At 40.4% G+C, this 17113-nt stretch overlaps 1 protein-coding gene across 1 annotated transcript in view; it reads right to left on the reverse strand.

The window, feature by feature from the left end:
• Positions 1–2192: 2192 nt before the first annotated feature.
• GNG2 (G protein subunit gamma 2) overlaps positions 2193–17113 on the reverse strand; it is a 139780-nt gene continuing 124859 nt past the window's right edge. The window contains exon 4 of the mRNA XM_060167236.1: positions 2193–5438. Coding sequence (XP_060023219.1) covers positions 5310–5438 — 129 coding nt within the window. The 3' untranslated portion in view covers positions 2193–5309. The remainder of the gene's footprint in view (positions 5439–17113) is intronic.

Here is a 17113-nt window from a genome sequence, read left to right on the forward strand (position 1 = left end):
ATCAATACGTCAGGCAGGATGTGGTTGGCACCAGTTATTTTTGCCTTTAACCTTCAATCTCTGATCCTCTAGTACAAGTACTTCAACTTCCTTGGAACCACTGTCCTGCCCGTGTGGCAGAGTGATCTCTATGCCCAGGTTCAGGGATGGGTGGGCACATGAACCAGATCCAGCCAATAAGAGTCTTAGGAAGTGTTTCGGGGATACAGCCGGGGACTTTTGCTGGAGCTGCCATTATCTTTCTTCTGTGATGGCTAAACTGGTGGGATGTAAGCCTGGAGCTGCAGATACCATCCTGCTGCTGCAGGGGAAGAGTCTGTCTGAGAATTAAACCAGCACAAAAAAAAGCAGAGCCGAGGAAATGAGAGAGACATCTGATGACATCATCTGAGCACCTGGATCCAGCTGAGGCTGAATGGGCATCTGTTTCTGAGCTCTTCGGTTATTAGCCAGTTTCAGCTAGATTTCTGCCACTTGCCTCCAGAGGACTCCTGACTAATGAATGCTCGGGGGTAAGTGGCATGACTTAGAGTGGGAGGAGATGAGAGAGTGGCTACACCAGTGGGTGGACATGAGGCATTGAGGGTCTGAACCACAGAGCCCTGGGGTAGAGAGAAAAGGCAGTGAGTCAAAAGGCAAGAAGGAATGATCTGGATTTTTCCTCTCTTCGAAAGTTGTGCAAGCAGGGTCTAGTGATTCTTTATCACCTCTTCCTTCACGATGCACTTTACCTACTCTCTTTCATTTGGCTTAGACAACTGTGTGAGGCAAGTGAATCAGGTACACTGTCCCCATTTTATAGCATGGAGAGGTTAAAGGACTTGGCCAAGGTCACATGGAACTCTGGGGCCTTGTTCCTGTTCTCCAGCTCATGCTGGCTGGGCTCTTGCTTGCCTACAGTGTGAACTGAGGTCACCAGGCACCATCTGTCTGTCACCTTGGTGTGGAGGTACACCCCGCCTCTGGGCTTCTTTTATTATGGACATGGAGAAGCAGTAGGAGTTCTTACTGAGGAAGGCCCGGGAGCCCGTGACCCCCTTCATTAAAAATAAATTCTGCCTGAGTCTCCTGGTTCTAAATAGAAGAGAATGTAGATTTGGGGCAGAACCGAAGGGAAAGGGATTTCCCTTGGCAAATTATTTGCAATTTGTGGATTGGAGCTGACCCAGCTCCAATTCCCACGTCATTGTGCTGTGTAAAATGTTAGCAGCTTATTAAAGAACCAGAGCTGGAGGCAATCCTCCCCTGGGGGCTCAACAGAACAGGAGCAGAGTTAAAACCCACCAGCTTCCTCCTCTCTGCGTCGCACGTCTGGGAGCTGCCGAGATTCTCAGTCGCGGGTCACGTGTTCACTCCAGGGCAGCTACTTCCTGCAGCTGTGGGAATAAGAGCCAGCGTGTTGTCAATTAGTTTGTGCCTTTCGTGAGGCGTGATGAAAAGCCAGCAACGGAGTGCACGGTCTTAAGCACCATTGCTAGCAATTCTGAGTTAGTGGGGGGCCCAATGCCTGCCTTTTTCATCGGCATTCCAGGTGATTCTGAAGCAGGTGATCCAGGGATCACAGTCTGAGAAACAATGATGTAAGTGGACAAATGCACAAACTCCAAGTGGCCCCTTCACTGGAAGTTTAAAGATGCTTTTGTCGCAGGCACGAATCCTGGGAGATCCAGCATCTCCTTACTAACAGGCTCTGTTACTCACTGGCATAATTTGAAGGACATACAGAAGGGTATCTTGACTGAGAAATCTCCAAGAAGCTGTGAATCTAGAGTTCTAAGCCTTTATCTTCTCTAGTCCTCCTTTTAAATCATGAGCAGCTTATGGAGAACAGCATGTTTTCTGTTCAATGTTTTCTTTTTGTAGAGGAGGAATCCCCGTGTGGCATACCCATACCATGTTCAAGTGTGAATGCACCTCAGGTATCTTCACGGTCCAGCCTGCCAGAGCCTGGACTCTTCCCCATCACCTTTCTCTGTCCCCAGGCACTGTCCCCAGGGAGAAAGGCTTTTAAAGAGCCTCATGTGAGATGTTCCCTCCTTAGGTGCCTCTATTAACAAACCCCTAAAGAAAAGTCACGAATTCCTGTTTCCTCATCCATCTTGTTACGTGTCATCATCCTTCTCAAATTAACCATAGAATCGATGGGCGAGGTGGTCCACGGGCTTTCGCAATAAAATCGATTGCATATGAAATGAATCTGAAAATTCCATTTATTAAAACAAATACATTGTCCATGGGGGGATGAAAATGTACACATCACATTCAGGTTTTTCTGCTTTAACATTTCTGCATTTCCCTCTCTTTGAAAGATACACTCCATAGATCTTATATAGGAAAAATGTGAACAGTTCTAGGGCTGGGAAAACATTAATGTATACGTAACAATTCACCATTGCCAGGAGCAGCTAGAAGCAAATATTAAAAAAAAAAAGTACAAAAATCCCTTAAGACAGCATGCTTCTCAAAATGTCTTTTGTAAATATGAGTATATGGAGAAATGGTTTAAAACTTTTCCTTGGTGAGCAATCTCTTTCAAATATTATTAGCAAAATTAGCCTCAGTTCAAAGTACTTATTCACACACTCTGACTTAAATAGCACTTGGTTTAATATGGAAAGAAAAGAAAACAGATTTAATATTGAGGATGAGGCAAGATTGGTTTTTTTTCTTAATAGAGTTTGCATTCTAAATATGAGCTTTATTATTACTGTTTAAAGAATTCCATGGCAGATTTTCATTACTACCCAATATATTATATATGTAAATTAGGGCCTTGAATAATTAAGCTAAGTTTTCCTATTAGTATACCCCTTAAGATAAAATTATGCTGGTGAAAATGATTGTTAAATTTCTAAAAGAATTAAAACTCTTTAGAGGCATAAGTAATCAAAAGATTAGTTCCCCCTTAACAAGTAAAAATACCAATAAGTCAAAACTCATAGAAAAACTCTGGGATTATAATTCCCTTCTGTAGCACATGAAATTATGAAAAAGTCAAACATTTTTCTTAAATTTAATTTCAGGTGGGCTGTGTATTTTCTGCCTTCTTTCTCCTTTGATAAACAAGGTCACATGAAGTTTGGAACTTCCTTAACTTTTAATTACCAGAGCTGTATTCCTAAAAGTTTTAATTACATTTTAATTGCTCCAAAGACCTAGCTTTACATGAAAATATAGAGTCCTTCTGAGAAAAGTAAATGGTGTGGATTATGAAAAGCATCAGGGTCTTATAATGACGCCTTAATCACCACCAAAGAGTGTTTTATTCACAGTTGTTTTCATGTGACCACATATTCAATTCATATTTCTGCTCATTTAAAAATGTGGTTGGGTTTTAGCTGATTCCACAGTATTACTAAGCCAATGGTACAATACTGTAGTTTAATACATACTCTGCCAGGGTTTTTCCCCTCTAAATCTTCTTCAGTGTCCCACTGACTGTAGCAAAATCCTAAGGTTTGAACAGAAGTATCTGGTTATAGGAGTGCATTCATACACTTCACAATGTCTTAATATTCTCCTCCCCCTCCCCAGGCATGAGTTTTAACTGGATGTATTTATTCTTTTACCATCATGCCCATACAAGGAGCTAAGGAGAATGTTTATCAAGTCTGTTTCAAGATCTGTCCTTGGCATATTACATCTTTTTATCTTCTTTTTTCCCTTGCTTTCCATCTTCTTTTTTTTTTTTAGTGGGAGGAAGAGAATGGAAAGAGAATAAAATTAATTCAGAAATGGTCTTTCGGGATTTCAAAGCAAATAAGGAATTGTAAGAGAGCCCACACCTGCCTGGGAATGACACAGAAAGAAATGAGACAGACTTCCAGACCTCCCGTTACTGGTGGAGCCACAAAGAAAAATCACTTTCGACATCATTTCTTGGGAAGAGAGAGCCCGAGCTGCAAGGAAGGTTGTAAATAAGACTCTAACAAACAAAGCAGAGAACAAAAACAAAGAAAAGATTCTATTGAAAATTTTGGTGGGTAAAAAACAAAGGTGATTTCAGGGGCAAAAAGAGCCAGAACCCTTTCTGGTGGAGCTGCTGGGGGCAGCAGCTGCCCCCTTCTCCCTAGCCCCTGAGCAGCCAGGTTCTGAGAGTGGGTCTGGTCTGGAGTTGTGGGTTTATTTCTCCTGATACTTAAACAAACAAGGGCCACGTTTTTTCTTGTTAAGAACAGCACAGAAAGGCTTCTTTCAATCTAGAGTTTCTGTGATTCAGGGAAAAAGGGAATTTGCTCTGACTCTTCGATTAAAGCACTTCCCAACTCAGGGTGAATCCTTGCCTCTGTCACTTGGCCCTCCCTGTGCTGTCCTGGGTCCTGGATCAAACCAAAATGCTTTGGAAAATATGTGGAAGAGGTGTGGATGCCACTGTTAACTAGGAGGTATTTTAGGCATGGCTAAGGCTCTGAAGTCATCTCAATTTTCAAGATACTGAGTTTTTTCCTCCCCAGCTTCCTTTCTCTTTCATTCTTTTTCTAAAGTTTATAGTAAAACTTTTTCTTTACTGTATAGTAAAACTGAATGGATGTAACATGGGGACATTTTCATGCAGTATTACTCAAAAATTGTCACAAATATATGAAAGCACCAGTCACAACACATGATCTACTTTTACTTGCAGAATCAAAGCTACCATGTACAAATGTTAGGAACAGTGATAAAAGAATACAGACAACCGGCATTTGTTGTTGTTGTTGTTGTTACCATGAGGATAAACCACGGGGAACATCTCCTTAAACCCTTTGGGTGCTCATCCTTTGAGTTCAATCTTACAGACAAATCCAGCCTTATCTCTTTACTACTCTAATGGGGAGGGGTGGAAGGAGGGGTAGGGGAGAAGGGAAAAAGAAAAAGAAAGGCACAAAGACGAAATATCAACGCCATTAAACCGAACCGCACCTACACTGGACGACTCAGCTCATCAAAGGGTATTCTAAAGGCAATATTCATTCCAAGAAGGTCATACATATCTGAGCTCAGTACAGCTGTCTGTTTTATTTTTTAAATATGAAGCAGAAACATAAGGTTTGGGAGGGATAGCAGGAAAGAAATGACACCGATTTTATCTTTACATACTCCCCTCCTCCAGGCAATTCTGCAGACATCAGATCTCTTAACTCGGGGGTGTGGATCAGCTCTCATTCTCATAAAGGGGACCAGTTCTTTAAACATGCATAGCCTGGAGTCTCCAGGATGGTTCTCCTCCCTCTCTTTAAATGCTGTGGACTAGAAAGGCGCCCACTTTGCTAAAAACTCTACATCAGTGTCCCTGGAGCCCCGAGGCTCCTCAGGTTCCTCTTGAAGACTTAAAGGATAGCACAGAAAAACTTCTTCTCCCTAAATGGGTTCTCTGAAGCCGGAACAGGCGTCAGGAGGGGATCTTCCTTGGCATGCGCTTCACAGTAGGCCATCAAGTCTGCAGCTGCCTTGGACACCTGGAAAAGACGACAAAAACAACCAAAACTTGAGATGGGGCGTCGACGAAGGCATTGATGCAGGCGCAACGAGTCAAGGCTAAGGCCTGGGTGTCCAAACTGCCTGGGTTCAAGTGAAGCAAGATACTCATGCCCCATAAGCCTCTGTTTCCTCATCTGCGAAGAAAGGAGCTGATGATCTTGACCTTACAGGACTGTTACAAGCAGGTCCGGGATTAGGGTGAGGTGAGGCTCTGAGGGTACAACACTGAAGGAGGCGTTCAGGGTCATGCAAATATCAACCTTGTATTTGTCCAGCCCTGAGAGTGGGTGTCTCCTCAAATTCTGTGCCCCAGGTAGGTTGCTTCCCTCGTCCTAGTCCCAGCCCTGGCTGCAAGGATTAAGTGAGGTAATTCACATAAATCTTTTAGTGCCTGGAACATAGGAAGATTTCCACATAGGCTGGCCATCATTATCATTCTGTAGTCGTGTCTCTCTGCTTCAGAAATTGTGCTAGGGATGCCTAAAGCCATGTTGATTTCCTTTTTTAACAAACACATAGGAGATATTATATACTTATACATACACACATAACCTTATACGTTATGCATTTTTATATTTTATATATATTATGTACGATAAGATATTAATATGTTATCATTTATTACACATTATATATATTCCTTCAATCAAGCATTGCACCTTTTAGGGAGTCCCACTGGGAGGCTGGTCAGTGATCTCATCTCAGTGATGCCGTTGTTTCATAACACTTCTCACAACACTTCTGTAGCTCCTTGTTGGTAGTCTTCTGGAGTACCTTCCTTTGATCAGCTTTGACAGTGGCAAATTTTCACTACTTGAGAGGGGATTTAATTGGGGGTAGTGAACTAGAAGTTATTCGTAACCACAAATGATCCATCTGGGGAATGCCACTGGGGGTCAAAAATCATAAAGTCAAGAGTCAATTTCTTATGCGACCTCATACGTTTGCTCTGGAAATCACTCCAAACATTCTCCACATCACTGTACTACTAAAATAGCCTCTCAAAGTGACTACTGAAAGGATAATCCTCTGTAAGGGTGGGGAGATTGCAGTATTTCTGAAAAGATTTACTGCCCCTCCTATATGTGGGTTATACATACCCATACAATGGCATCAGACTTGCTCTGGCCAATGAGACGTGAGTAGAAGTGATGTGAGTCACTCTGGGGCAGAAGCTTCAAGAACCAATGCATAGTTTGCCTCTGCCATTTTGTCTGACTGAAATCATTTACTGTAAACCACCTTAATTGATTCAGAGGTTTTAGTAAAACATGGTGGCCCTACTCTTGATTTGTTCCTTGTCCCAGGATTGAGTTGATTAGAACTTTGTCACTTAAAGGCTTTTCAATATTATAGTTTACAGGTTGGAAATGAGAATCAATTTCATCTTCTAATCCCATAAATCTTTGAATGTTTGGACTCTATCTTCCATGTTTCTCATACCAGATAGAGGCAATATTCCAAGTAGAGGTTGCTTGAAGGTAACATGGTGTGGAGTGGCAGCTATCTGTGATGACATGTGGGTGAGAAGAAGAATGAAAAGTATATCTTTGCTATTGTAGCCTCTAAGAATCAGAGGAGAGAGTCTTTTTTTACTGCAACAAAACCGAGTCTATGCTGACTGATACAAAGAGGTATAGGTACTGATATGTGTGTTAGTTTCCTCTTTCTGGCTAAAGAAAACCCAATCAGGGTGGCTTAAAATAACAGTAATTTACTCCCTCAGTCAGTGCTAGAGGCTAGAAGGTTGAGATCAAAGTGTCTGCAGGCTTGGTCCCTACTGGAGCCTCTGATGGAGAAGCATCTGTTCCATGCTTCTCAATCAGTGTCTGGTGGTCGCTGGCACTTGGAGTACCCTGGCTTGTAGATGCATCATTCCACTTTCTGCCTCCACCTTCACATGGTATTCTCTCCTGTGTGTCTCTGTCCTCGCATGGCATTCTTCTCTTTGCCTATGTCCAAATATCCTACCCACCAGTCATCAGATTAGGCCCACCCTAATCCAGTATGACCTCCACTTAACTTGATTACATCTACAAACACCCTACTTCCAAATAAGATCATATTCTAAGGTTCTAGGTGGGCATCAATTTTAGGGGATGCTCTTCAACCCAGCATATTTGTGTAAAAGTCAGTCTCACTATTTTTAAATTGTAAATAATTTTTTATTTATCTTTATTCCAGCTCCACTGAGATATAATTCACATATAATGTTGTGTGAGTTTAAGGTATACGGTGTAATCATTTGATACACTTCTATATTGTGAAATGATTACCACAATATGGTTAGTTAACACCCCTAACACATCACATATTTGCCTTTTTCTTTAATTGTGGTGAGAACATTTAAGAGTTACTTTCTTAGCAACTTCAAGTATGTAATTCATATTGTTAACTACAGTCACCACATTGTACATTAGCTCCCCAGAACTTATTCTTCTTATAACTGGAAGTTTGTATCCTTTGACTGACATCTCCCCATATCCCTCACCACCCCCAGCCCCTGACAACCACCATTCTACTCTGTTTCTCTGAGTTCAGGTTTTTTAGATTCCACATATAAGTGACGATATTCATCTTTCTCTGTCTGACGTGTCTCACTAACATAATGCCCTCCAAGTCCACCCAAATGGCAGAATATCCTTCTTTCTCATGGCTGAATAATACTCCACTGTAAATATATAATACATGATACATCTTCTTTCTTTATTCATCTGCAGATGGACTTAGGCTGTTTCCATGACTTGGCTATTGTGAATAGGGCTGCCATGAATATGCAAGTGCAGATACCTCTTTGAGATGTTGATTGGATATATATATATATATATATATATATATATATATATATATATATATCAGAAGTAGGATTGCTAGATCCTATGATAGTTCTATTTTTAATTTTTTGAGGAACCTCTGTACTGTTTTCCATAGTGGCTGTACCAATTTATGTTCCCATCAGTAGTACACAAGGGTTCCCTTTTCTCCACATCCTTGCCAACACTTGTTATTGCTCGTCTTTTTTGGTAATAGCCATTCTAACAAGTGTAAAGTGATATCTCATTGTGGTTTTAATTTGTGCTTCCCTGATTAGTGATATTGAGCATCGTTTCACACATTCATTGGACATTTATATCTTCTTTGGAATAATGTCTATTCAGTTCCTCTGTCCATTTTTTTTTTTTTTTTTGGTGGTACACGGGTCTCCCACTGTTGTGGCCTCTCCTGTTGCAGAGCACAGGCTCCGGATGCACAGGCTCAGCGGCCATGGCTCATGGGCCCAGCTGCTCCGCGGCATGTGGGATCTTCCCAGACCGGGGCATGAACCCATGTCCCCTGCATCGGCAGGTGGACTCTCAACCACTGTGCCACCAGGGAAGCCCTGTCCATTTTTAAATCAGATTGCTTGTTTGCTATTAAGTTGTATGAATTCTTTACATTAACCCTTTATCAGATACAAGGTTTGACATTTTTCTCCCATTCCATAGTTTGCTTTTTCATTTTGTTGACTCTTTCTTTTAATGTGTGGAAGCTTTTTAGTTTCATGTACTTGCACTTATTTATTTTTGCTTTTCTTGCATGTACTTTTGGTGTCATATCCAAGAAATCATTGCCAAGATCAATGTCAAGGAGTTTACCCTCTCTATGTTTTCTTCTAGGAGTTTAACAGTTTTAGATCTTATATTGAAGTCTTTGATCCATTTTGAGTTAACTTTTGTGAGTAGGATAAGGCAGGGGTCCAGGTTCACTTTGCTGCATGTGATTATCCATTTTTCCCAACACCCCTATTGAAGAGACTATCATTTTCCCATCAAGCACTCTGGTTCCTTCGTCAAATATTAGTTGATGGTACATGCTAGGGTTTATTTCTGGGTTCTTGATTCTGTTTCATTGTTTCATGTGTCTATTTTTTATGCCATACTGATTTTATTACTATAGCTTTGTAATATAGTTTGAAAACAGGGAGTGTAATGCCTCCAGCTTTGTTCCTCTTTCTCAGAATTGCTTTGACTATTTGGAGTCTTTTGTGGTTCCATATGAATTTTTATGATTTATTTTTTTATTTCTGTGAAAACTTCCATTGGAATTTTGATAGAGATTGCACTGAATCTATAGATGGCTTTGGGTAATATGGACATTTTACAGATGTAGGGAAGAAACATATGGACACCAAGGGGGGAAAGCCATGGGGGGGTGGTGGTGGTGGTGTGATGAAATGGGCAATTCGGATTGACATGTATACACTGATGTGTATAAAATTGATGACTAATAAGAACCTGCTGTATAAAAAAATAAATAAAATAAAATTAAAAAATTAAAAAAAATTAATTCTTCTGACCCATGAACACAGGATATCTTTCCATTTATTTATGTCTTAATCTCTTTCATCAGAGTCTTATAATTTTTAGTGTACAGATCTTTCAACTCCTTGAGGAAATTTATTCCTAAGTATTTTATTTTTGAAGCTATTGTGAATGGGATTTTCTTTATTTCTTTTTCAGTTATTTCATTGTTAGTGTACAGAAACACAATTGATTTTTGTATGTTGATTTTTTATCCGGCTACTTTACTGAGTTCATTGATTAGCTCTAACAGGATTTTGTGGGGTTTTTTGGTGAAATTTTTAGGGTTTTCTCTATATAAGATCATCATCTACAAACAGAGACAATTTTACTTTTTTTGTTTCTATTTAAATATCTTTTATTTTTTCTTCCCTGATTGTTCTGGCTAGGACTTCCAGTACTATGTTAAATAGAGTCATGAGAGTGGGTAACCTTGTCCTATTTCTGATCTTACAGGAAAAGCTTTTAATCTTTTACCATTGAGTATGATGTCAGCTGTGGGCTTGATATATATATGGACTTTATTATGTTGAAGTACATTCCTTCTATACCCAATTTGTTGAGAGTTTTTATCATGAAATGGTGTTGTATTTTGTTAAATTTTCTTTCTGCATCTAAATGAGATGATCATATGATTTTTATCTTTCATTCTATTAATGTGATATATCACATTTATTGACATGCATACATTGCACTATCCTTGTATCACAGGAATAAATCCCACTCGTTTGTGGTATATGATCCTTTTAATGTGCTGTTGAATTCGGTTTGCTAATATTTTGTTGAGAATTTTAGCATTCATATTCATCAGGGATATTGGTTTACAGTTTTCTTTTCTTGTAATGTCCTTATCTGGCTTTGGTATCAGGGTAATGCTGGCTTGTAAAATAGTTTGGAAGTGTTCCCTACTCTTCAATTTTTTGGAAGAATTTGAGAAGAACTGGCATTAATTTTTTAAATGTTTGGTAGAATTCACCAGGAAAGCCATCTGGTCCTGAGATTTTCTTTATTGGGAAATTTTTGATTACTGATTCAATTCCTTACTAGTAATTTGTCTGTTCAGATTTTCTATTTCTTTCTTTTTTTAAAATAATTTTAGTTATTTATTTTTTATTTTTGGCTGCATTGGGTCTTCACTGCTGTGTGTGTGGGCTTCCTTTAGTTGTGGAGAGTGGGAGCTACACTTCATTGTGGTGCATGGACTTCTCACTGTGGTGGCTTCTCTTTGTTGCAGAGCATGGGCTCTAGGCACACGGGCTTCAGTAGTTGTGGCTCACGGGCTCTAGAGCACAGGCTCAGCAGTTGTGGTGCACGGGATTAGTTGCTCTGTGGCATGTGGGATCTTCCCAGATCAGGGCTTGAACCCATGTCTCCTGCATTAGCAGGTGGATTCTTAACCACTGCACCACAAGGGAAGTCCCCAGATTTTTTATTTCTTAATGATTCAGTCTTGGTAGGTTATGTATTTCTAAAAACTTATCCATGTCTTTTAGGTTATCCAATTTGTTTCATGTGATTGTTCATAAGTAGTCTCAGGATCCTTTGTATTTCTGTGATATCAGTTGTAATGTCTCTTCTTTCATTTCCAATTTTACTTATTTGAGTCTTTTCTTTTTTTCTTAGTCTAGCTAAAGGTTTGTCAATTTTGTTCCATCTTTTCAAAAAACACAGCCCTTATGTTTGCTGATTTTTTCTGTTGTTTTTCTGGTCTCTATTTCATTTATTTCTGCTCTTTGTGTTTGCTTCCTTCTGGTAATTTTGTGCTTAAGCTATTTTTTTCTAGTTCCTTGAGGTATACAGTTAGGTTGTTTATTTGAAATCATTTTTAGTTTTTTCTTAATGTAGGTGTTTATCACTATAAACTTCCCTCTTAGAACTGCTTTTGCTGCATCCCATACATTTTGGTATGTTTTGTTTCCTCTTTTTGTTTGTTTCAAGATTTAAAAAAAATTATTTTTTGTATTTCTTCTTTGATCCATTGCTGATTATTCACAAGTGTTTTGTTTAATTTCTGCATATTGGTGAACTTCTCAGTTTTACTCCTGTTATTGATTTCTAGTTTCATACAATTGTGATTGGAAAAGATTTTTGGTATGACTTCAAGCTTCTTAAATTTGCCAAGACTTGTTTTATGACCTATCATTTGACCTATCCTAGAGAATGTTCCATGTGCACTTAAGAAGAATGTATATTCTGTGGCTGTTGGATGCGATGTTCTGTATATGTTTGTTAGGTTAACTTGGTCTAAAGTATAGTTCAAGTTCAACATTTCCATATTGATTTTCTGTCTGGATGATCTATCCATTGTTGAAAGTGAGGTATTAAAGTTCCCAGCTATGACTGTATTGTCTATTTCTCCCTTTAGGTCTGTTAATATTTTCTTAATGGTACTAATGGTTAATATTTGCTAAATAGGTACTCTGATTTTGGGTGTGTATATATTTATGATTATTGTAACCTTTTAATAAATTAACCTAGTTATTATATAATGACTTTCTTTGTCTCTTGTTACAAGTTTTGACTTAAATTCTCACTCTTTAATAGGTATTACATTGCTTATAAAAATATTTTTATTGTGTTTCTATTTTGTTCCAGACATTGTTTTCTTTATTGATCTACAAAATAATCCTGAGATAGGAACTATTTTCCTCCTTTTTTTTTTTTTTTTTTTGCGGTATGCGGGCCTCTCACTGCTGCGGCCTCTCCTGCCACGGAGCACAGGCTCCGGATGCACAGACTCAGCAGCCATTGCTCATGGGCCCAGACGCTCTGAGGCAATAGCGGGATCCTCCTGGAGTAGGGCACGAACCCGTGTGCCCTGCATTGGCAGGCGGACTCCCAACCACTGCGCCACCAGAGAAGCCCTATCTTCCTTTTTTTTTTTTTTTTGCGGTACGCGGGGCTCTCACTGTTGTGGCCTCTCCGTTGCGGAGCCCAGGCTCCGGTAGCGCAAGCTCAGCGGCCATGGCTCACGGGCCCAGCCGCTCCGCGGCATGCGGGATCTTCCCAGACCGGGGCACAAACCCGTGTCCCCTGCATCGGCAGGCGGACTCTCAACCACTGTGCCACCAGGGAAGCCCTATCCTCCTTTTATAGATGAAAAATTTAGGCTCAGTACATTGCATGAGTGGTTCAATGTCATATAGCAAAGTACACAGCAGAAGAAGAACTTGAATGTTAAATGTTTTGCCATTAAGCCACAGCCATCTACATACAAACTACTCAAATGCAGGGGTAGTTCCAAAGGTTGATTGAAATTTTTTGTGCATCTTTATGAAATGGTATTATGACAGAACAAAAGGAAACAGCCTGTTCTTGTCTTAGCTCCTGTAAATGAAAGCAAAGAACAGACTTTCAGAATCTCAATTACCTCTTTTTTGTTTTGTTTTGTTTTTAATTGTTTGAGCTGTAGTCATTATTATGCCAAATGGGAGCTTAGCTGCAAGCAGCAGACACTGGACAATAGTAATATGTAAAACTTACTTGTTAACAAGAGATCCAACAGTATCCCTACTCATCTGCAATGCTCACATACAAATATGTGGCAGAAACTCTCAAAATCTTTTTATGGTACAGGAAGTACTATACTGGGCAAAATTTAATAGCTTAGAGTTGCTCATATCTTGTATTTGAACACTTGACTCTGAACAATTTCCTTCTAAAAATATATCATGTGTTTTATCATGTTTCCTCAACTAGATTGCAACCTCCTGTGGGTGATGGTCCAATACAATGTCAGAATCCTAGCAGTAATTAGAACAATTGCTAATATTTATCTGCCCTTGCTACATGTCAGAACTGTGCTGACCACTTTACATACAGTATTTTATTTAATCCTTACAACAACATTATGGGTCACAAGCTATTATTATTATCCTCATTTTTAATATGTGAAGCTGAGGCTTCATTAGGTAAACATTTGCCCTAGTTCTCACAGCTCGTGAGTACCTGAGTCATGAGTCTCAGTGTTCTTGATTTATTCTTTATGAATGCTCTTTCTTTCGAACCCATAGCTTCATCCTTGTTCCTTACTTTTCAGTGAGCCACAGCAATAGTCTGCCTGGCAAATCTTCTTGCTTTCTAACTATCCTTGCTAACATTGTGCATACAGATTCTTTTACGTTTCACATTCCTAGGCCTAGTTCTTCCATGAAGATTTCACCAGTAACTTTAGGTAATCTCTCCCTTTTCCATCCTGTTGATTCTTCCTACAAAAATATCTCAAATTTGGGAGGTGATCAAGATGGCAGAGTAGGAGGACCTGGAACTTACCTCCCCCCACAAATATAACAAAAAAACCACCTAAATGTGGAACAATTCTCACTGAAACCTAACTGGAAACTGGCAGAAAACTCCTGAACAACCAAGGCTGAAAGAAAGATGTACACGGAATTGGGTAGGAAGGGAAGAGAAGCAATCAGGTCAGGACATGTGGCCCAGGGAGGGAACTCAGAAGAAAAGGGAGATTATAGGGGTAGAGATCCTCCCTGGGGAGTGAATGGTTCGAGCTACCTATTGTAGGCTCCAGTCCTGGGGTCTGGCACAGAGAAGACAATTGGAGGGCTGATTGGAGGGCTGGGGGGGGGACTAACACAAGGGCTGTGGGAAGCCCGGACTCTGTCTGCTCGTGAGGAATGCACATGCGTGCTTGATTTCTCCTGAGGCAGAGCGGAGAGGGCTGACAAACTGCGTGGGTGGCTGGCTGGTTTCCCATGTCTGCCTGGTGCTCTCCAGCTTGAGGAGTGAATGCTCCAGCCCTGTTTACTTCATGTCGTAGCTCCACACTGGAGTGAGCGCTGCCATGACAGAAAGAACTCAGCTAAGAGACACAGAGGTGGCTCAGACCTGAAGCACTGTGTGAGCAGGGTGGGGGCAGCCATTACTGGCACTCACACAGGCAATGCATCAGAAGCAGCCTGGGACTCTCTGGCTGGACCACTGCAGCTTGTACCCTGTCAGACGCTGAGAGATCAAGTGGGCCCCTCTTGCTCCAGCACTGCTTCCAAGGGTGCTGGTGCCGGGAGAGGGGAGAGTTCACACTTAAAGGGAACAGAGCCAGCTCAAACCTGACCCTCAGAGCTTCTGCTCCAGCAACTTGGGACCTGCCCGCACCCCAATTAGGGCAGTAACAGCCACTGAGCAGACAGGAAGCCCTGGCTCGCACCTGGCTCTGGCCCTAGCCTCTCCACCTCCAGCCCCACCTCCTACCAAGGTGATAGCTGCCAGCACACCCTGAGGAAAGACATGACTTGTGTTCACGTCAAATCCAGCTCTCCCACCAAAGCCATTGAGTACATGCAGACTGTATAGGGATGCTCCCAGAAAAATATCTCAAATTTGTCCCCTTATTGTCACCTCTCTTGCAACTACCCTGGTCCAAGCCTCCATCTTCTTTTCCCACAATTACTGAAATAACCTCTTAAATAAAAAATTCCAAGGGATATTTTATAGACTGAATGTTTATTTCCCCCCCCACCCCCAATTCATATGTTGAAATCTAATCCCCAGTGTGATGGTGTTTGGAGTTGGGACCTTTGTAGGGTGACTAGGTCATGAGAGTAGAGCCCTCATGAATGGAATTAGTACTCTTATAAAAGAGACCCTGGGGAACTCCCTTGCCCCTTTAACCATGTGAGGTCACAGAGAGAAGGTAGCCTTCTACAAATCAGGAAGCAGGCCCTTACTAGACACCACATATACTGACACCTTGATCTTGGACTTCTAGTCTCAGAACTGTGAGAAATAAATATCTGTTGTTCATAAGCCACCTAGTGTATGGCATTCTGTTATAGTAGCTCAAATGGACTAAGACAGGACCCATGAATAGAATGCAGGGTGTGGTCTGTTAAGTTCAATGATTTAAAAAAAATTACATCTTTATTTTCACTAACCTGAAATGGAAATCTAACATTTCTTTCCATTATAGATGTAGACAACACAATTAGCATTAACAGTTTCTGTGACTTAGTCACCAATAAAAATCAGATCTTTTCCATCACATTACAGTTACTGCAGATATCTCAACATTTATTTATGTTCTTTTGCTTTATAAGTATAGACCCACTATTACATCCTATATAATCAGTTAATAAAGAAGTATATATATTTAGCTGTACCACAAATGTTTTCTGATAAACTATATTTTAATATAATTCATTTCCTTTGTAATTTAAAAGCATTATTCTGAGAAGGAGACCATATGCTTCGGCAGACAGCCAAACAGGTCTGGGGCACAAAAGATTTTAAGAATCTCAGTTGTAAATAACTTCTCTACTTTTACAATTGTGCCAGGAGTAGTACTCTCTGTACTACAGCTAGAAAGATATTTTAAAAATATAAATTGGCTCATATCACTCCTCTATTTAAAACTTTCAAGAGCTTCCCATTGTACTTTGTGGAAAGCCAAGACATCATAAAAACAGCCTGTGGGTCCTGCTTGCTTTGGGCCTGCCATCTCTCCAATTTCATGTTGTAGCATTTTTTTCCTCCCACACAGGTCTCCTCTCTCTAAGTTCGTCAAAGTTCCAAGTTCTTTTCTGCCTCAGAGCTTCACATATACAATTCCCTGGAACGGTCTTCTCCCCATCTCCTCACCAGGCTGGCTCCTTCTCTTCCTTCAGGGGTGAACTAGCATTCTTTGCAGAGTCTTTACTGACTACCTCATCCAATAATGACTTTCATTTTAGTCTCTTTCAGAGCATCCCATTCTTTTCCTTCACAGAAAAACATTTATTAAAATTTATAATTACAACCATTGTTTGTTTATTTGATGTTTGATGTTTCCCTTTTGGCATTCTGCTCTACGAAGGCAACAATCATATCTATTTTATTCACGACTGTGTCATCAGTGCCAGCACATAGGAAACACTCAAATAATTGCTGAAGAAGTTCTCAAATACAAGCTTAATCAACAAATATTCCATTCACCTAATATTTACTGAGTACCTAACTGACAGTCACAGTTCTGGGGGATTGGCATAATCAGGAACAAAATAAACAAGGCTTCCTGTCCTTGTGGAACTTATGCAGTATTCTAGACTTCCAATTCTGATGATGATGGAGGAACAGTAACCAATTAAACCCTCCTGCTTTAACTTAAAAACTGAAAAAAAAAATATGTGAACAAATGTTTTTTAAATAGTAGAGAACAGGCAGCAGAGGACAGTGATCCCTGAGAGAAGGAAGGCAAGAAAAGCCCCAAGAATGTTTCAGCAGTACTGCTTGAAAATGGTTTCTAGGCCACAGCACAGGGAGGAGCTACCCAAACAGATTTCATGAACCTCCTTGAGTTGAGGAGAGAGAGACAGAGAAGA

This window comes from Lagenorhynchus albirostris, chromosome 1, assembly GCF_949774975.1.
Source record: "Lagenorhynchus albirostris chromosome 1, mLagAlb1.1, whole genome shotgun sequence".
Taxonomy (NCBI): Eukaryota; Metazoa; Chordata; class Mammalia; order Artiodactyla; family Delphinidae; genus Lagenorhynchus; species Lagenorhynchus albirostris.